Genomic DNA, 21,589 nt, shown 5'->3' with positions numbered 1-21,589 from the left:
CCTGCACCTCAGGCTTACTGCACTGAACAGACCTCGGCGCCAGTCCCCAAATATGGATGTGCAGAATATCCCAGAAAGTGCAGTTTCACTCTTCTCCCTTTCATAAGCCGTGAAAGGAAGTGAAGGAACTATGCCAGGTTGTTATTCAACTCTACTATTTCACTCCAGCATTACCTGGGCACTCCTGAAACTCTCCGGCTTCTAAACTGAGAGTAAAAGCAAAGAGAACCCGGGGTGGAAACTTCGTAATCGAGAAAACTCCCAGGATTACTCAGGATCATTTGGACATTTTGAGACAGGGCCCAGTTGCTCCTCAAACTTCTGAAAGTCAGCAACAAAGTCCATCTCAGTCCTGGTGATTATTGCTAACTTACAGCTTACGGCTTTCTCAAGGATCCCAATGCACATTGATTCACTGTGTGTTATGTGTAACTTCTCTATAAAGCTGATTTCAGTGCACCGCAGACAGGGCCCCTCACTACCCGCCCCACTACATTTTCTCCATTCAGGTTTTAAGTACACAAACAGAACATCTTCCTATGGGAAAGAAAGAGCTGTTTCTGAGTCAAGAGAGCAGCCTGTGGCCAGCACACAGCGACAGGTGCAGGGCATGACTCATTTTGGTTTCCTCACCTGTAAAGCGCAAACCTAGCATGTGTCAGAAATTCCTGACACACCAGGGATGTTACCAATGTCTTTGTCCTTTTTTCACTTACAGCACGAAATAAATGCCCCTTGTTTTGCCACCGCTTAAGACACTAGCCTGCCCTGAAGTCAAAACAACCAACCTATGAAAGCTGGAGGGTTGGACTTATTTTTTTTAAAGGCCTGAATGAGGTGGTATCTTCATGCTGACAGCTGAGAAGCAGGTCAGTCAGGTTCTTGGGTGCTGTATTACACAAGCAAGATACAGCCAGCTCCACCTAATTTTGTTTCTCTGGCACCCTCTTGCTTAGTGGGACGTGGTCACACTTAACCCCTCTGCTTTCTCTAATGCCCGGCAGACTCATTTTAGCCAGGACAGCTGTGATATTTCAGTTCCTGTTTGTAAACACCTCCTAGAGCTGAAGGTAAGTGTGTGCTGGGTGCTGGGTTATGTAGGATCCCTTCTCCCCCACCCCTGTGTCCCTCTGTCTGCCCCTCTTTCTTTTGCTGATTTTCCAAAGAGAATCAAAGTGGGCTCAACTTTTGTCAGAACAATCTGGGAAGTTAGCTACAAAGACCCTTGTAAAGACAGGTAGTTATTTCATTAAGTAATTACCTTCCAAATGAGCATTTGCATTAAGTTAGTTAACTTTAAGAATTACTGCCAAATTTGCTAGATGATGAAACCAGCTGAGGAGCTAAAATAAAAACCTAACTTAAAACATCCGCGACTAGGACAGTTTTGAGGTCATATCTTAGTAAAAGTTTTAAAACATTTAAAGTGGAGATTGAAGCATGAATATAAATAGAATATTTAGATTTAAATTATGCATTTGGGCTTCAAGGTTGTTGCTCCAGCATTAGACTATGATAGTTTCTAAAAAACAATCTTCCAATACAATGAATTATGTTCTCAAAGACTTTCTTTAAAAAATTGGCAAAATATTGTGGATATAATATTACTTAGCATGGTATGTGCACATGTCCACCACTCGCTGGGACACTAAAGGCTAAGTCAGTGCTACAAAAGACATCCCATGAACAGAGATATAAATACAGTTCCTTAAAATTATTTCCAGTTTGTGGCTATGTACGGCTCCTACGTGAGGATGTTTCTTTACCATTCACTCACTCTCTCTTTGATTCATGGAGGCTGTTTTTACAGACAGTGAAACTTGACAGAAGGCTGAAAAGCCCATGCTCGGGCATATGGGTCCAGAATATGTCTTTTGGAGAAACAGTGATTCTTTCTCTTTAGGCATGGCTCTCTCCTACCTAACTATTTCAGTCCTGATGTCTATGTCTGAGAAAACCCAAGTTAGCAGGGAGTATGAAGTTCTATATATTTTTCCTGGATTTATACATACCTCAGTCTTTTAACTAGATGATGTTCACAAACGTTTATAACATGTTTTTGGTTGTTTTTTTTTTTTAAAAGAAAAATCATGGTTATCTTTTCTTTCTTGTCTTTCTTTTTGAAGCAAATGACAGTAAAATGATATGCCCATGGTTCTCAGGCACAGTCTTGCTTTATGGTTAAGTCTTCTCACCCTTTCAAAACCCTCATAAAAAAGGCATTTATAGAGGCATAATTCCTTATGTCCTCCTTTACTGTAGCTCTTTCATTTAGGCAAAGCAAAATACTGCGCAAGATTGGAAAAGCCACTCATAGTAACACTCAAGGTCTGCCTGGGACACTGGCTACATGTCAGACTGAGTTTCCCATGACAAAGGCAAACAAAACCCATCTGTCTTTCTTTGTAGCCTGAAAGCTATAACAAGAAGTGATCAAAAGCAACTGAGAGGGAAGTAGCATAGTATATACTCTTCATGTATTTCACTACAGAAACATGTTTTCATATGATCCCCTAGGTGTACCTGAACTAATGTTTTTATTTAAAATTTCTGGTTTTGATTGAATTTAGAATGACTGGCATTTCTCTTCCCCTGCATGGGTTGATTACCTGACACAGCAGGAAACTTCCTTATTTTCAAAGCTTGGTATAAATTGGGTATGACTCAGGGCAGCGGGGCAGAATAATGGCTTTATGCATTTCAGGAGAAGCAAAATCACGTGCAGAGAGAGTGGATTTGCTTCCCATAATGGCCACAGTCTCTGTCTTCCTCTCTCTCTCACCACCTCTCGCAGCCCTCCATACAAAAGTAGTAACATGAAACCACTTTTTAGAGCCAACACCAAAGAAAGGGAGAAAATAGTGTTCATTTTCTCTGTGTAAAGGAACTATTTAAAAAGCAGTGAAACCCACACTCTCTTATATTTTACACGTTGTTAAATACTAGCAACAATACAAACATTTCAATATATATAGGAAAGTTTAGAATCTGTGTTTAAGATATCACAAGGTGGATGGACATCATCTTTTTTCCTGTTTACTTTATAATTGATAGTTCTAATCTTAGAGCTTTTTTTGGGTTTGCAATCAGCTTTACTGGGTTTGATCTCAGCTTTGTTCCTATGTTACACCCTCAAAATTCCTCTTGAGGGTTTCCACCTACGGACAAGAAGGGGCAAAGAACAGAAGGGGAGATGATGCTGTCGAGTTGGTCGTGCTGAATTTCTCTCCCATTACAACTTCACGTTTCTTTCACCCCAACTTATGTCTCCCTCTACACTGCACCTGGTTGACAGATGCGCTTCAGTACACGGAAGCATGCCATCCATCATCCAGCATAACTTAGTTTTACACAGCAAGTACACGCCACATTTAAGTATTTGAACTCCAGACAGAGACAGCTGAGGGGAAAATGCAAAAAGAACGAATACACTTTTGTTTCGCCCCCTGGAGCCTCTGTAGCACCTCCATTAGCCTTTGCTGCTTACAACGTGCTTCATTCAATTCCGAATGGACTGGACTTAACTAAAGTTGCTTAGTCTGTTCTCCAGCACAAGTCCAGGGCTGTCATTCCGAATAGCTGACAGTTTCTATTCCTGGGTGTTTCTATCCCTTTAAGACGAAGGGACCTGAGGAAGAGGTGTAAAGGGTTCTCTTAGAAGCCAGGGGACAGAAGCAAAGTGGTCCCCTGCCGCCACGCCCCAGCAACAGGAATAAATCAATATTCACAAAAGCCTTACCCACGGTGGTATTCATTTAGGAATAAACTACAGTAGTATTCATAGCATTCCGCCTTATCCCTCTCTGCCCTTCCTTTTCCCTGGGGATAAACTGTAAGCATGCTGGGCTCATTTGGGGTACTGGTACCTTAGGTTTTCACGTTGCAATCGAAAGTGGGGTAAAGGGTAGAGAGATCCCCTTGGTGGTTCCATGTTACAGGCAAAGGGAAACAGGACAACGAAACTCACTTTGTTGACTCTTGATATGTGGATTCTCGTTTCGGGAAGGGGACAAGAAAGCTCAATGACGTGGTTCCTCGTGTAACATTGTGAGAAAGTGAGAAGAACCGCTAAAAGACGTTCCCCTCTTCTGGTGACCACTTCATTAGGAAGAGAAAATAACCAGAAAGCTTAGGTAGAGGAAAAGTGATTCAAACTGCATAATAATAATAAGGCAGGCGCCAAGTACAATTCATTAACTAATCAGATCACTGGCCATAGATCATGAAAAAGCCTATCATGTGTGCCGCGAACCGGACACAGTTCACAGGAGAAGGGTGTTTCTGAAAAGGTGGGTATTTTAAAACTAAATGGAATAGCATTTTAACTGTGCTGGGTGAGGCACCAGTTTAATAAAATGGTGAGTTCATTCAGGTCCTGGGAAATCACTTGTGTTTTGTTCATGTTAATCTGAAAACACATGGTAAAGGTATCTATCTACAAACCATCGAGACAATTGTTAGAATCTTAAATTAGGATAAAAGTATATTAATGTGTTTGAGAGGTACTTAAGCCGGAAGACCCTATTTTTCCAGTGTTTAAAATATGGGATTATAAATTCCTCTGATTAAAATAATAAAATTTGTAGAAGCTGTACCAAGACAATGTTGATGGAAAAAGTTCCAAAAAGCAGCTGAGTACCAAATTCTACATTCCTTTGTAACTTTTCTTACGTAGATGAGTGATTACTAATTTTAATGCCAAGGTTTGAAATCTAAGCCTTTCTCTTTAGTGTGTGTCTCTAGTTGTGTGTCCTTGGTCACATTATTTACATTTTTATGCCCTATTTAATCATCTGTTAAATCACTTGTTAACTAGGGATGATTAAAGGGATTAATAATCCCCTTCTCATTGTTTGATTGCTTCTAGTAAGAATTGAGGGAGAAAACATGCAAAACATCTGCTATAATAAACAGTATGTTTTCCAGTTACGTGAACAATTTTTAGGACTTAAATCAATTTTCTTTGTTATGACAAAAAAGTAAATGCAATATAAATAAACAGAATTATTACAAATACAGACACTTATGTAACCCCTACCAGGTCAAGAAACCTGGTCTCCTGAGCACAGAGAAGCCCTGCCCATACCCACCCAGTCCAGACTGTCTCCTTCCCCTCCACAAGGGACCACTTGCTTGGCTTCAAACACTGTAGTTCTTTGCCTGTTTCTGAATTTTATATACATAGAATCACCAGTGCAGCTGACATTTTAAGCTCTGCATTGTATTTGTGATCATTTCCCCTATTTTTGTTTGTAGCTTTCATTTCTTAATTTTCACACATGAATCTACACAATTTATTAACCAGTTTGTTACTGGTGGATGTTTAGGTTGGAGACTTCGAAATAATGCCCCTGTGGATGTTCTCATATGCCTGCCAGCACTGCTCGTTAAGGAGGTTTCCTGAAGTGAGGAATATAGGGCCTGGGGTATAGTATATCCTTAAACCTTAGGAATCCATGATCATGGACTGCTTGCTAAAAGCTTTTGAAGGAAAAGATATATCAGGATGTCAGGAGGTATTATAGATATATTTAAGTTGTACCATTATGTAAGAAATCACTAAGTAAGGAGGGTGACAATTAAAATCAAAAGATAATCAGAGGGGTACTTAGAAGTTCCTCAAACCCTAATGAAAAATCACCATGGTTGAAAATATTTGTCAAGATTTCTGGAAGAGCTTTTCAAAAATAGCTGGTAATATTGGACCTAAATAATAGCAGCAGTGCCCTGGCCAGTTTGGCTCAGCGGTTAGAGCATTGGCCTGCGGTCCAGAGAGGCCCGGGTTCGGTTCCCACTAAGGGCACGTACCTCGGTTGCAGTTTGTCCCTGGCCCTGGTTGGTCGTGCGGGTTGCAGCCACCGGATGTGTCCCTTTCACATCAATGTTTCTCTCTCTCTCTCTCTTCCTCTCTCTCCCTCCCACTCTATCTGAACAAAAAAAAAAATGGAAAAATGTCCTCGAGTGAGGAATAATAATAATAATAATAATAATAGTAGCAGCAGCACCTCTCTTTTCTCTTATCTTCAGTTGTCCTGGAGGCTTTTAGTGAAAAATACACTCTAAAGTTCAATTCAAATAATATAAAATCAGTTTTCAGACTTCATTGTTTGAGGAGAAATAGTCAAGTATTTTTTTTAAAGATAATATTTTCAATGCAAAACACTTTAAATTTTAGCACATAATTAGGTTGGAGTTAGTAGACGTGCCTTTCAGTGTTGCCTCTTCCATTTATTAGCTCCAGTTACTAGCCACTCTGAACCTCAGTTTTTTCATCTACAAAATGGGGATAATACAAGCTATTTTTTTCTTGTCTTATAGGATCATTGTGATGATTGAGATGATATTATACACTTTGTAAAGTGCAAGACACATACAGAAATATTATATGTTAATAATAAGAAATGGAAGTTAACGTCTATTACCTGCTTACTTTAGGCCAGATATTGTTCAAAGTACTTCTACGAAAATCATTTCATTTAGTCTTCAGAACAACAATGTGAAGTCAGCATAATTATGATGATGATGATAAAGCAATTGCTTGTTATCATGATGGTTTTTCATAGATTATGTGTGACAGAAGCTTGAATTTTAATATAAATCTAATTTCAAAAACCTCTCCCCCTATCCTGTTATCTATGCACTTCCACACTAAAAGCAAAATGATGTGCCTGGATTAGAGGACCATGGTTTCAAATTGCAAGTCTGCCACGTTCCAGCTAGGTAATTTATTTCACACATACCCCCAACCAGATTCTTCACTGATACAACAAGAAATATAATTAAGGAATATCCCAAAATCTATAAGGCTTTCTGACTTCCCCTACTTTGAGATGAATAGAATGAAGGGCATCACGAAAAATATTTTGAAAAACAGATGTTAATTTCAAATTCAAGTAACTGAAATTAGGTATAAAATCTTTTCAAGTGGGGTCCCTGCCTGACTCACTTTAAAGTGGTACATTTAGCCCTGGCCAGTTTGGCTCAGCGGTTAGAGCGTCGGCCTGCAGTCCGGAGAGACCCGGGTTCGGTTCCCGCTAAGGGCACGTACTTCGGTTGCAGTTTGTCCCCGGCCCTGGTTGGTCGTGCGGGTGGCAGCCACTCGATGTGTCCCTTCACGTCGATGCTTCTCACTCTCTCTCCCTTTCTCTCTCTCTCTCCCTCCCATTCTATCTGTACAAAAAATGGAAAAATATCCTCGGGTGAGGATAAAAAAAAAATAAAAAAATAAAGTGGTACATTTAGTGCATATTCAGTAACATCATTTTCATAATATTCCAAATTACATCTTATAAAGAAAATGTTTTCCTAAATAGGTTGAAGAAATCAGCCAGCTCTACGTGCACGATACTGAGAATATTTAAAATTGTTCCCTAGCAGTCTTATAATGTCTGTGTTTGGGGGTGTATTTTTTTAACTTTTCCCAAGCTAAATAATCTTTGAAATAGTGGAAGAGTGGTGTCTGGCCTGGCAAAGTTTCTGCATGGCATTTCCAGTGAGGAAAAGAAAAAGATGTTACCTGGATACAGAACTCAGTCATTCTAGTCTTAGTAAATAATTCAAAGAAAACAAACTTTTGGAATTAAGAGCATAGTATTATCATCTCAGCATCAGGTTTCTAGATCTTACCACTTAAAAATGTAGATCTTCTTTTAATAATTCAAATGATTGTTATTTTCTTTTAGATTCCCCTGAATAACACCAATACCAAAAAAGGCTACAATGTTGACCTCAGCCCAAATTCTGCTGATTTTAACCTTGTTTAGTTTACTACTGTTTGTAAGCCATGGGGAAGAAAGTCTGGAAGTAAACACAACAGCAAACATTGCAGATGGCTTAAAAAATATGACAAAAGAATATGTTCCTTCAAAAAGAGAAGGAGAATTCAACTTCAATGAAGAAAATAGAGAAACTTCCAATCCCAATGCAAGTAATTCCTCTCTTTGGGATGAATCAAATGAAAGTTATGGAACAACAGATGTTGTGGATAATTTGACCACAGCCTTTTCCAGGAGTCCAAGACCCACGCCCACATCCTCCAAAAGCTCTCCCTCGGTCCCCAGCGTGGTGTCTGGATTGCCTTGGAACTCATCTGTAGGTGAAAGTTCTCTGTCCAGCTCAGCACTTCCCAATGCTACATCTGCTGAATCTTCAGAAACGTTCACTTGGTCTTTGGACAATGATACCATGAAAACTGACAACAGTTCCATTACAGTTAGCATCCTCCCTTCGGCACCAACCATCACTGTGAACCCCATGACAATGGAACCAGGTGAATGGCTTAACACTACCAGTGAGAGCTGGGCGGGGTTTACCCCCTATCAAGAGAGGACTCTACAGCCCACCTTAAAATTCACCAACAATTCAAAAATCTTTCCAAATACATCAGACCCCCAAGAAGGTAAATATAAACAAGTTAACTTTCCTTTGGTGTGAAATGATCTCCAAGTCAGTCATATACATTACATCTAAGGAACGCGGCACATTAGAAGACAGGAGACTGCAGGAGCTCAGGCGGTTCTCACTTTTAGGGGTGACCATGATATTCACTGGAAATAGTGAGGGGACTTTAGAACTTAAGTCAGCATATACCAGTCATTACTGTATGAGGAGGCAGTGGGACAAAATGAGAAGTAGGTTAGGCTGAAAAGAAATAGACACTGAGGTAGTGATACAGTTTTGAGATACTGGGTAACAATTTCCACTGAATTTTGGAAAGAGTACTTGAAATTTCAGATGCTAGGAATACTGTTCAATTAAACTTTAAAACTATATGAATGTGGGTTTTGAAAATTGAAGTAAATGAATTTATAAATGATCTGAAACCACCATGGAATCACAGGGAAATAAAATACTGATTTTTTTTTTTTTTAAGTAAATAAACTCAACAAGAGGAAATCCTCATTAATTTTTAGTTTAGTAACTAATGAACACCATAAAAATGGAATTTAACTGTGAGTATCGCAAGGAAATTGTAATATGGGGACAGTTTTATGTTTTATTTTTATGAATTACATCAATCTTTAAATATAAAATGAAAATGACCTCTAATATTTAATGAAAATTCATTATATTTTTTTTTTTTAGGATTAATGATGTGAACACCAAATCATATATATAAATTCCTATTTAAAAGTTGTTACTAGTGTACAGAAAAAGTTTTAAATTATGAAATCTAGGCTTTACTGTAGCTCTGCAACCAATGTATTGTATTTACATATATTTTTATATTAGCTTTAATTTTAACACATCTATTTTATTCATACATATTCTAATATTCAGCAGAAACATATATATTCAAAATACTATTTCTTTCATCTCTCTAAACTCAAAATACATACTGAGAACACTGAGTACTTTTGCCAACCATTGCTCTTTAATTAAAAAAAAAAAGTTAATTTTGTTTCACTTTTGTTTAGTAATACTTTTCTGTTAACTTGCCAGTGTGAAGGTTAATTTTTAAAATAAATATGGTTTCATATAGAATCAGAGACTCTATAAGACTCCTTACCTACCTAATTAGTAAGTTTCTCAAGACATTTAAAAAAAATAAAATACACTTAATTTGAGTTCATGGAGCAGTAAGTAGTTTATTGATGATAGTCTTCAAATAAGGTACTTGGTGAAGGGGATGATAGAGTAAAATTTTGGGTCCTCCTAAGCTCAGACCTACACATCTGTTCCCTATGTGCAAGGCATTGACAACATCTTGCTTTGATTGCTTTGGTCATTTGTTCTACTTGAAAATATCTTTACCAGGATATTCTGCTTTCTCCTTGTAGTACCTTTTCACTTGGAGTTTTGTGGACTAATTTTCTATTACCCACTTACTCCCATTAGCTTTTTACTTCTGAATTATTATAGAAATAAGCTCAAAGTTCATTTCACCATGAAAGTACATCAGAGATTCAGAGTTGATTAAAAACAATATAGCATTCAACATAGAAATGATGTCCTAATGACATTTCACTCCTGTTGGTGTTGTGAGTAATGAGACAGTTCTAAAACTAGGACTTAGAAGTAATTCAAAATTTAAAGTTTGGTTTTATCAGCAAGTATATTTTGCTAATACATTCCAAATACTCAGTACTTTATAAAACACACACACACACACAATCACCATTATCTAATATTTTAAAAACATTGTTAAATATTCTCTGTGGTACATTGAAAGTCTCTCTCTATATATATATCTGTACTTTGAACAATCATTTTTATTTCTTATTTGTAAATTATTTTTTCTTTTTTCTCTCCAGAGAACAGAAATACAGGAGTAGTATTTGGGGCCATTTTAGGTGCTATCCTGGGTGCTTCCTTGCTTAGTCTTGTTGGCTACTTGTTATGTGGAAAAAGGAAAATGAATTCATTTTCCCATCGGCGACTTTATGATGATAGGAATGAACCAGGTAAAAACAACTTTCAGAACTTCACCAGCACACCATGGTTTTAATTAAATGAGGATTGCTAACAGTCACTACATTATCTAGAAGGGGTTCATAGATTCATATGACAGAAATGGACCAAAGATTTTTTTCTGATCTAGTCTCTGTTTCTCAAATAACATAACCAAAATAATAAAGTACTTCAAGTGCATGATAAGTTGGATCTATCATCAGGAAACACAAGCTTTTCCAAATAGTTTTCTCTGGCCTCCATGTTCAATGGCTCAAGCATAGAGATATGGAGACACTTGGTAGAAAAATGATACCGATTTTAAAATTAATGCTCTTCCCTTATTCAAAGGTGTTTTTTACACCAGAAGTAAAAATTCTGACCTTATTGACAAGACTCTGAAATCATATCCAATCAATGAAATATCTGTCCATACTTCTTTATACAAAGTATAACTACACTTTTGTTGTGTTCTCTCCCTCAGTCCCTTTAGTTTTGGTCCATCAGTAGGGGAATTTTGGAAGTTAAATTGTTACCTTAGTTGTAGAAAGAAATGTGGCTTGAAAAAGATCTACTAAGTTAAAATTTCAAAACTAATGTCTTAAAAGCCCATGTAAGGGAAAGATGTACGTACTCATCTAGAACAATTCCTATGGTCTGGCAGATGCCTGAGTATGTATGCATCTTTCAGGCTGTCACTATAAAACATCTTTTTTTTTTTGGTTATTTTCTTAGTTCTGCGATTAGACAATGCACCGGAACCTTATGATGTGAGTTTTGGGAATGCTAGTTATTACAGCTCAACTGTGAATGACTCATCCATGCCAGCAGGACAAGAAAGTGCACGTGATGGCATTCCTATGGATGACATACCTCCACTTCGTACCTCAGTATAAAAAACGGGGGAAAAGGTTTGGCAAGTGTTTACCTACATCCTGGCCTTTTCACCAACCCATCTTCCAAAAGCTGAAGCAAGATGACTGTCATGTGGCTTGTGCCAAGAAGAACTGTAAAAGCCTGAACCTAGTAGCAGAAACATAAAGACAGGATATATCATCCACAAAGTTTCCTTTCTTGACATTTTTGGCTGTGCTGAAGTATCTATTGAGTAACCTCAATTTGTATTTTGGTCTGTTTTTTCCTCAGAAAGAAATGTTTGTGGAATCACATGAGACTAAACAATTTCACCTTGATTGCCCTGCTTGATAATTTAATTTAAAATCCCTTCAATGAAAATAGACAACCAAAACTACATTTTTACTTTTTTTTTTTTTTTTGACAAAAATCAATGGATTGACTGTTACTGCTCCCCTGTAATCCTAACACCATGCATCACGGTTGACATTCTGGTTGAAGGAATGCTGGAAGTAAAAATATTTGTTCTTTAATTTTTTGACTTAAAGCTGGAAAGAATATATGGGACAGAACTTCTGTTTCTGAGAAATTTAGAGAATGGGAGTGAAAGACCTGTCTTCTAGTACATTTTATTTTTCTGCATTAGCACTTATATGGTCAGTCCCTTTAACTGCTAAGTTGACAATAACTTTGCATTCAACAGGGTTGTGAGGAAAGCTTACCCTAATCAAGAAAGTAATTGCCTTTCTTCAAAGGATGGGGGATTCCAAAAGTAAATCTGTCTGATTTACTTTAGGCATTAATTAATTGGGTACTTTAAAAACTCAGTGAGAAAAGTAGTGAAAAAAGTCAGCCAAAGCATGTACCTGTACATAATTTTTACAATTTTAAGATGTTAGATAGGGACAGAATTTATATGTGTAGTAGGCATTAATACATGATAGTCAATCATATGGAATAGATTCTGCATCTCTAAATATATAAAAAATAAGGTTAAAATAGATTAATGGAAATGTTAAGCAAACAAAATTATCTGAGCATCAGTTTCAAGAGAGAAAATAACAAGAAGCTTAACTTGGAATTTAGCATGTTTCAGTTTGTTATTAATTACCATCTGCTTTTGGCAGGAAAAAATATTCATTAGTACAGGAAGGTCTGAGCTGTAGGGATTAGAGAATTAGATCAAGAGATAAATTCCCAAAGAAGCAGTGAATGTGTGAAGAGGGCAAACAAAGCAAGAGACTTTGTTGAATTGATACATGTTGTGTGTGCGCACGTGTGTGTGTGTGTGTGTGTGTGTGTGTCTGTGTATAAAGAAATACAGTAATAGCCTCAGAGAATGAGGGCTAAGAAGTAAGTAATGGAAAAATATACTTACCCCATATTGCCATAAAAATAGCAAAGAAGACTGTCCCTCCATTATCAAACAAGTATGTCACCTTAATGAAAAACAAACAAAAGTATTAGTCACACTGTTGATAGTAATAATCCAGTGACTGTGGTTTGCATTTTAGTCTTATAATTTTTTTCCAATGGAATCACATTATTTTATAGTTGGTAAATTTAAGATATGAACTCATTTCATGGTTCCTCCAACTGTTTCATGTGATTTTTCTCATGGGGAGATCAGTATTTTTCCCCTTTTCTGCTTTCTTCCCTTTTATTCTTTTGGACTGCATCCTCATTTCTGCTTAGAAATGGTTCTAGCACCCGGAGGAGGTATTTGTGAGCACAGAGAGTCAAGCTATAGTGTGAACCGTACGAAGTCAGCTTTTTATTTGAGGCCTACCTAGTTGGACTTTTTGTTAGCAAACCATCTAGGATTAGGGAAGTTGAAAATGCAGAATTCCACCAGTGAGGCCAACTTTCAATGGCACGGTATCACAGTGCCATCCCGACTCTCGGCTATCTTTCAGAATGGGCCATGGCCCAGTAGTGGCTATAAAAGGTAATGCATTCCATATTAAGCTGTTTTTCAGAAGTTTCATAAATCACTGACATGTAGCATATAGTCCAAGTGTTTTCAAATCAGAAATTACCTGAAGTTTTATAAAGAACAATGTACAGTTATATGATGTTATTGAATATAATTTTCAGGGTTGCAAGAACTGTTTGATTTTAATAAAGTGTCAATTCAATTTACCTTTGCTTCTTTTCATTTGCATAATGCCCTCACTATATTTATGTTAGTGAGAGAGATTAAGTCGATACAGTCAAGGCGATACATGTTTGGCAGTCAAATACATACCATAAAAACTAAAGAGAAAATAGGGGCACTAATCTCACTAGAGAGGCCAGTTAGGGCCTAAATAACACTATTATAAGAGTAGTGGGAGTTAATTGCTGTCTTCTTTGCTCAGTCTGTAGTTCAGAGGCTGCTCAATGGGGGTTTTAAATGTATATTCTATCTGGAACACCTGGAACACACGGCAAACAACATGTAAAACAGATAAAGGTAGGAAGCATTTTCCTTCGATGTAGCATCACTGAAGATATCATTATATAAAAGATGTGCTCATTTTGATGGTTTGTGGATAGGTGCAAGAAGTCCTAATAGCTCTCAACTTTTATGATTGTTAAGGCTGGAATTTCTAAAAATGTTATTGAAATTGGTTTTTGTAACAATCATCAGTACATATTATGTATAGGAGAGAAAAGGATCGTAAAGAAATTCTCCTAGAGAGCTCATAAAATTACACCCAGCAGGGGAATCCAGCTTTTTTTGTTTCCAGGGGCATCCCACAGAGACACCTGCTGCTGCCACTCAGCTCAACAGCTGTCTGCTTTCCTTTATAAATATACCTACAGGAGGGAATGGCCTCTGAGAGTGTTAAAATAGAGACTTTACAAAAGGAGACTTAAAGGGCACCAAGAAACAGTGGCTCTCCCCTGCTCCAGAACAGCCATACCTCTGGAGAAGTGGCAGATACAAAATCCTACTTAGCAACAGTTGGCTTGCATGGACATGACTTGTTACAGTTTATACAGTATTTTCTTTAAAAAACTTCCATTTTTTTCTTGATAAGTTTGTTTACACATCTGAGATATTTTTAACTCTATAAATTAAAACATAACTTTGTGTGTGTGTGTTTTAAATTGTATTTTAATTTTTTATTTATTTATTTGTTTTTGTTGCAGATGTTTCTCATTTTTCCCCCATTGACACCCTCCTCTCCTCCTCCCCCTCCCCCCCGCCCCATCCCTAGCTTTGTTGTCTGTGTTCATTGGTCATGCATACATGAATGTAAGTTCTGTGGTTTATCTCTTCCCCCACAAGCCCCCCCTCCTCTGAGGCTTGTCAGTCTGTACCCCACCTCTATGTCTCTGAGTTAATTTTGTTCAGCAGTTTGTTTAGTTCATTATATTCCACAAATAAGTGAGATCATGTGATATTTGTCTTTCTCTGCTTGGCTTGTTTCACTTAGCATAATACTCTCCAGGTCTTTCCATGTCATCTCAAAGGATAAGAGATCTTTCTTTCTTATAGTTGCATAGTAAAACATTAACTTTTTAGGAATACATCCACAAGATACATCATGGTATACATGTAATATTCATAGAATGTGAGAGTGCATACATGTAATGGAAAATAAAGTTAGAATGGAAGTTAAGAAAGACTTCAGAACTTGCCCTAAGGAGGACTGTGAAAGTGTAAAATCACTAGAGCCACTAAGCTATTACATGCAGGGTATATTATGATATGAGAGACAATGGAGACAAAAAGAGCAATTAGAAGCCTGAAATGATAGCTTGAGGTGTGAGCATGCTGACATAAGAGCTGATAAATGAAAATGAAGGAGAGAAAGAAGAAAGCGTCAAGTCTAGTGTGGATGGCTCAAGGTTAGATCACGGGTGTTTAGCAGGAGAATAAAGAGAGAAGAGGCCTTCTGCCTAATAGGACAGGGATACTTTCTCAAAAAGAGAAAACTCCAGATGAAATAAAAGATAATTCCCAAAACAACATAATAAATTTTTCTAAAAGCAGAAATAAGCTTGTCCTTTCTATGAATGTATATTTGCAATGAATTATTTTATTAGAAAAATAACTTGCCTTTATGCATAGACGGACCCACGGACATTCTATTCAATACTGTTGATGTGAGTGGAGATAATATATGACGACAGAAGCAAACTAAGCCTCAAACAAAGCTTTGGTTAAGTACAAATTCTCCATTATCTTTGACATCTTATTTCTCTTGGAGAGCTATGTGTGGCTAGATATCAATAAACGTGGGAATTGTTTAATTACATACATCTCTTATAAGGTTGGAAGCTTAAAGTTTATGTCTCCTCTACTGTAATTGCTAATTTCTCTTTAAAACTGCTTGATGGATTCAGAATAACATAAGACTCTGGAAATGGCCAGTTATACTTTATAAAAGCCCTCTGGGCTAAGGAGAACAAGGTGCCCCTTGGGCAGATTCAATCCTGTGGCTCAGGCTATTACAGGAGAGGGAATTGGGGGCAGAGATTCAGACTATAGGCTGGAGTTTAGGCTTCTCTTACTTTCTCGGCCCTTACTTCTTAGACAGGGCAAATCTCTATAACCATCCACCGCCCTTGTACCTGGGCACCAGCTACATCAAACAGAAACCTCATTAGTTGCTCTCCCTCCCCCAACCCATTACTTATTTAGGGCAATATCTTCTAAAAATGTGCGCCTGGAATCAGAATCACCCGAATTGCTTGTTATCATTCATAATTCTAAGTCTTACTCTTGAGGTCCTGAAACGTTATTTTTAACAAAGGTTCTAGATGACTGTGAAGTAGTTTTATACCAACTCTTCTATAAAGTTTTTTTAAGAAGAAACACCATCTGTCCTGTATTGCAACCTCACTGTCAATATATGGTCTCAGGCTCCTACTAGATATTGAATAAATGTTGCACAATTTAAAATAACCAAAACAAAAAACAAACAAACAACAACGCAAACTAAACATCTATTAAGAATAAATCTAACTTCAAAGGTTGAGTCATTTTTAGAATTATATGAAAAAACACTGCAGGGCCCTTCTCTCTGATGATTGCACCTTAAAACCCTAGCATAAGGGGAACTGACAGTGCGGCGTCAGGTGCTTTTAAATGAGTGTGCAAACATCACTGAATTAATTGCCAAGCTTTCTCAACTCCTATTACTTTTAAATGTTAAAAATGAAACCAGTCATCAAAGAAAATGTTAATGGACTTAAACATAATTTTTAATCATGCAACATATCCTTGAAATAATTAAGGAAATAAGTCCATGTATACACATACTTTCCAATAAATAGATGTGGCAGATTTAATTTCCTATTACTCGTCACAAGTGGGGGTCCGTTCTGTACGGAATGGACAGGTTCCTGGGTGACGTGGGTAGGTGGTCGTGCCGCTTGATGACCCCACACTGCTTGGCTTGTCCCCTGGTGAAAACCTGTTCCCTGTATCTGACGCTGCCCACCGAGAGACTTCCAGATGTGTAAGCATAGAAACTGATACTAGAAGAATGTGTAGGCCGGTGACGTCAGGGAAGTCCAAGATGGCGGCGCTGGGCTGCTCCTGCTGTGGGCGACCGGAAGTGCCGGAGGCTACCGGAAGTGCCAGCGCCACCTCGCATCTAACGTTGTTGTCTGGGCAACCAACGCTCCTCCAGCGGCTGGGTTTCAGGCGGAGAGCAGTGGAGCCGCGCGGAGAAGCCCTCAACCGTGCTTACAGAGAACCACTGGTCCTGGGGACCGCTCTTCCACGGAGGAGATGGACCTGAAGGTTTTGCAGTTCAAGAACAAGAAACTAGCAGAGCGGTTGGAACAGCGGCAGGCGTGTGAAGATGAACTCCGAGAACGCATCGAGAAGCTGGAAAAGCGGCAGGCCACGGATGACGCCACAGTCCTCATCGTCAATCACTACTGGGCCCGGCTGGGTGAAACTGTGCAAGCCCTTCTCTGCCATCCTGAGAACCAGGGGGAGCTGTCTTCAGGGACAGAGGCGCCTGGGACCCAGCTGAGGCCGACATGTGCTGAGACCCCTCTCACTGAGCCGAGGACGTCTGAACTGAGGGAGAACATGCCAGGGCAGCTGCAGCCCCCGCTCAGTGAGCCAGCCTTGGCTTTCGTGGTGGTCCAGGGCACCAGCAGCAGTGAGGAGGTGGAGCGGCAGCTGCAGGGCCGAATGGAGTTCTCCAGGGTAGCCGTGTCCTGTGTGATGGAGGCTTCAGACCGCCTACAGCGCCAGGTAGAGGAACTGTGTCATCGAGCATACAGTCAAGGGGCAAGTGAGCCCCACGGGGAGGTGGCTCGGGCATACACTCGGGAGTTGGGCCGTGATAACCGGCGACTTCAGGACTTGGCCACCCAGCTACAGGAGAAGCACCACCATATCTCATTGGAGTACTCTGAGCTCCAGGATAAAGTGATATCAGCAGAGACCAAAGTGCTGGAGATGGAGACGACAGTAGAGGACTTGCAGTGGGACATTGAGAAGCTGCACAAGCGTGAGCAAAAGCTCAAAAAGCACCTGGCGGAGGCCTTGGAGCAACTTAACTCTGGCTACTATGTCTCTGGGAGCTCCTCAGGCTTCCAGGGGGGCCAGATCACACTCAGCCTGCAGAAGTTTGAGATGCTGAATTCGGAGTTAGAGGAAAATCAGAAATTAGCCAACAGCCACATGGCAGAACTGGAGAAGCTACAGGTGGAACTTCAGGGGGCTGTGCGGACCAATGAGCGCCTCAAGGTGGCCCTACGGAGCCTTCCTGAGGAGGTGGTACAGGAGACAGAGGAGTACCAAATGCTGCAGGCCCAGTTTTCACTGCTTTATAATGAGTCTCTGCAAGTGAAGACCCAGCTGGATGAGGCCCGGGGGCTGCTGCTGGCCACCAAGAACTCCCACCTGAGACAAATTGAGCACATGGAGAGTAATGAGTTGGGGCTGCAGAAGCAGCTGCGCACAGAGGTTATCCAGCTGGAGGACACTCTGGCTCAGGTACGCAAAGAGTATGAGATGCTACGCATTGAGTTTGAACAGAACCTGGCAGCCAACGAGCAGGCGGGGCCAATCAACCGTGAGATGCGCCACCTGATCCACAGCCTTCAAAGTCACAACCACCAGTTAAAGGGGGATGCCCAACGATACAAGCGGAAGCTAAGGGAAGTGCAGGCTGAGATTGGCAAGTTCCGGGAACAGGCCAGTGGCTCTATGCACTCTCTCCCCAATCTGGGTCTCTCAGAGGATTCTGACTTCTGTGTTGCAGCCCCAGGGAAAGAAGAGGGTGGGCCAAGCATTGTTGGTGCCCATGACAACAGAAAGGAGATAGCTTCAATGCCTGGTGCCACTACTACCTCTTCAGCAAAGGAGGAGGAACTGGTCCCCTCTGAGGAAGATACCCAGGCTTTAACCCCTGGGTTCCAGGGCCCCTTCTGGGGCCAAGAACCTGAGACCAGACCCAAACAGGAGCTTTGGGAGCAGGAAGGTCCTGGCCTGGGATCCCAGTCTGTGGCCTCAGCATTTTTAAGAGGTGATCGGGAGAAGGCCAAGGTGGAAGAGACCAAGAGGAAGGAGTCAGAATTCCTCAAAGGTCTCCGAGAAGAGCTCAAGAAGGCCCAAGAAAGCCAGAAGGAGATGAAGCTGCTGTTGGACATGTACAAATCGGTGTCCAAAGAGCAACGGGATAAGGCACAGCTTGTGGCAGCTGAACGCAAGACAAAGGCTGAGGTCAAGGAGCTACAGTGTCGTATCCGGGAATTGGAGGAGAGGGATCAAAGAGAAAGCAAGAAGATTGCTGATGAGGATGCCCTTCGACGCATTCGGCAAGCAGAGGAGCAGATAGAACATCTGCAGCGCAAGTTGGGTACCACCAAGCAGGAGGAGGAAGCGCTGCTGTCAGAGATGGATGTGACAGGTCAGGCTTTTGAGGACATGCAGGAGCAAAATGGGCGACTGCTACAGCAATTGCGGGAAAAGGATGATGCCAACTTTAAGCTGATGTCAGAGCGGATCAAAGCCAACCAGATTCACAAGCTGCTGCGGGAGGAGAAGGATGAGCTGGGCGAGCAGGTTCTTTGCCTCAAGTCTCAGGTGGATGCCCAGTTGCTGACTGTGCAGAAGCTGGAGGAACAAGAGGAGGCTTTGCAGGGCAGCCTTGGAGGTGTAGAAAAGGAGCTGATGTTGTGCAGCCAGGCCCTGGAGCTCAATAAGAGGAAGGCTGTGGAAGCAGCCCAGTTGGCTGAGGACCTAAAGGTGCAGGTGGAACATGTGCAGACACGGCTTCGAGAGATCCAGCCTTGCTTGGCAGAGAGCCGTGCTGCTCGAGAGAAAGAGAGCTTCAACCTCAAGAGGGCTCAGGAGGACATCTCACGACTGCGGCGCAAGCTGGAGAAGCAGAGGAAGGTGGAGGTTTATGCAGATGCTGATGAAATCCTCCAGGAGGAGATCAAGGAGTACAAGGCGCGGCTGACCTGCCCCTGCTGTAACACTCGCAAGAAAGATGCTGTCCTTACCAAGTGCTTCCATGTTTTCTGCTTTGAGTGTGTGCGGGGTCGCTATGAGGCCCGCCAGAGGAAGTGCCCCAAGTGCAACACAGCCTTTGGTGCCCATGACTTCCACCGTATCTACATCAGCTGAACCCGTAACTCAGAGGACTTTGGAATACCCATGGACCCTGGGTGCTGTGCCCCCAGTCCCTCCCCACCCTTTGTTCTGGACCCTATGGGCTTGGCTCCTCCCCATCTAGTTGTTTGAGGTCCCCAGTGCATGCTAGTAGGAGTGAGATCAGCCAAGCTCTATTCTACCTTTTCCCCAGTCTGAGCTGAGGCATCCACCCTGCAAGAAAGATTTTCTATGAGATACCAAAGGGGCCCAGAGCATCCAACTGAGCTTCCTGGAAGCTGGCCTCAACCCTTCTCTGTCTCCACAGGCCCATCCCACCCTAAAGGGGGGATTTCCCCAGGCTGTGACCTCCCATGAAAGAGGAGGCTCACTACCTGCTTACATGTCCACAGGTGAGAAACAGGGGTGGGCCAGGTCCCCAGTCCCTTGCTCTGAGACTGGGCCCTGGAGTCCAGAGAGACATTCTAAATTCCATGCCCTCCAAGCTTTGGCAGGGTTTCCCCTCCTGTGGAGTTCCCTGGGCTCTTTGGTCCAGTTCTTATGTTAAGGGCTTATATCATCTTGTGGGGGTGAGGTATGATCTTCTTCCTCTGGGATGCTCTATGGTTGTTACAGTCATCTTGCCCTTATTTTGGGAGTGCTGAACCAAGATCATCAGTTTCTGTTCTAAGCAGGTCCCTTCAAATATCTATTCTCCCAAGCCCTCTTATCCCCACCACATGCTTCCCAAGGCTCCAGTGAGTCTCCAGCCCTAACCCTGCCTTCATCCTGGTGACCTTAACTGCAGTGGAAGCAAACTTCCCAGAAGGGGAAGGGACAGACAAGCTGCTGAGACACCTTTTCATCATTCCAGGTAGAAGAGCTTCATCTAACCCTGTGACTAAGCCTGTATCCACAATGTTTGCTATGTTACCTGCCCAAGCAAACTCTGGACTATGGAGGCAGCAGGTGGGGCCTGGAAGGTGGAGCTGCTGACAGGTTCAAGGGTCCATTCAGAGCCACAGCCCCTGGGCTACAGATTTCATGTATAGGCTGCATGTATGTTATAAATGTTTAACCTTCAAAAAAATAAAAGGAATGTTTATTTCTATCCATTGAAGGAAGTGGAATTTCATTTTTTTTTTCTCCAAAAGGTTTATTTAGATAAGTTTCACATACGAATCCAGGACAGAGGGGATAGGGCTTATAAACAGGAATCTGGAAGGGGACCCGAGGGCTCAGGGTGGAACCCAAAAAGGAAAATGAAATAAAGCGAGAGAGTGAAGGGTCAAGAGGGGATACTGACAGATTATCACACAAGTAATAAGAATATGTGTGTGTGTGTGGGGGGGGAACCATTAAAATCCCATTTATTTATTCATATATACTGGGAGTTATGGGGGACCCTGGGGACCCCAGTCCACCCTCTGTGCCCCCAGGTGACCTCGTGGGGGTAGAGGGCTGCCCTTGGAGAAGTGTTGGGGGAGGTAGGGACAGCACCTCCCTCGAGAGCATTTTCTGCTTCCCAGGCAGTTACTGGCCATGGAGGTGGTGGGTAGGGTCTAAAGCTGCATAGAGGGAACTGGAGGGCTGGGTGGTGGACTGGTTGTGCTTCTGGGGTGAGTCAGGCCCAACACTCCCACTGAGCACAGCCTGGGAGCAGCTGGCTCCACGCTTTATCTTAGCCAGAGAAACAAATGCAAGACAAATGTCACCCTGATGGGTTTTATTTCTTGTATTGTTCTATAAGGCAATATTCTCCTCTTTAAGGTACTTTTCCCACCTTTA

The 21,589-nt window shown here is 41.2% G+C and overlaps 3 protein-coding genes across 3 annotated transcripts in view; 2 read left to right on the top strand and 1 right to left on the bottom strand.

The window, feature by feature from the left end:
* Positions 1-21,589, bottom strand: part of ANO3 (anoctamin 3) — a 108,602-nt gene that overhangs the window by 50,462 nt on the left and 36,551 nt on the right. The window contains exon 10 of the mRNA XM_036259058.1: positions 12,623-12,683. Within this exon, the coding sequence (XP_036114951.1) occupies positions 12,623-12,683 (61 nt within the window). The remainder of the gene's footprint in view (positions 1-12,622; positions 12,684-21,589) is intronic.
* Positions 919-12,578, top strand: MUC15 (mucin 15, cell surface associated). Its single transcript, XM_036259059.1, has 4 exons — positions 919-1,070; positions 7,683-8,398; positions 10,254-10,403; positions 11,125-12,578. The coding sequence occupies exons 2-4, from the start codon at positions 7,720-7,722 to the stop codon at positions 11,283-11,285; spliced, it is 990 nt and encodes a 329-aa protein (XP_036114952.1). The 5' UTR covers positions 919-1,070; positions 7,683-7,719; the 3' UTR covers positions 11,286-12,578.
* Positions 13,083-19,837, top strand: LOC118627733 (E3 ubiquitin-protein ligase BRE1B-like). Its single transcript, XM_036258183.1, has 2 exons — positions 13,083-13,192; positions 16,750-19,837. The coding sequence occupies exons 1-2, from the start codon at positions 13,083-13,085 to the stop codon at positions 19,835-19,837; spliced, it is 3,198 nt and encodes a 1,065-aa protein (XP_036114076.1).

Source organism: Molossus molossus, unplaced genomic scaffold (assembly GCF_014108415.1).
Source record: "Molossus molossus isolate mMolMol1 unplaced genomic scaffold, mMolMol1.p scaffold_m16_p_13, whole genome shotgun sequence".
Classification (NCBI taxonomy): domain Eukaryota; kingdom Metazoa; phylum Chordata; class Mammalia; order Chiroptera; family Molossidae; genus Molossus; species Molossus molossus.
The sequence above is the reverse complement of the archived record's forward strand: the minus strand, read 5'-3'. Positions and strand labels throughout refer to the sequence as shown.

Bases quoted from the DNA above. Each gene is read 5' to 3' on its own strand.
- LOC118627733 (XM_036258183.1), top strand. From the start codon at position 13,083: ATGCAGAATTCCACCAGTGAGGCCAACTTTCAATGGCACGGTATCACA. The intron at 13,193-16,749 runs GTAATGCATTCC...CGGTGACGTCAG, and splicing joins CCCAGTAGTGGCTATAAAAG to GGAAGTCCAAGATGGCGGCG.
- MUC15 (XM_036259059.1), top strand. From the start codon at position 7,720: ATGTTGACCTCAGCCCAAATTCTGCTGATTTTAACCTTGTTTAGTTTA. The intron at 8,399-10,253 runs GTAAATATAAAC...TTTTCTCTCCAG, and splicing joins TACATCAGACCCCCAAGAAG to AGAACAGAAATACAGGAGTA. The intron at 10,404-11,124 runs GTAAAAACAACT...TTATTTTCTTAG, and splicing joins TGATGATAGGAATGAACCAG to TTCTGCGATTAGACAATGCA.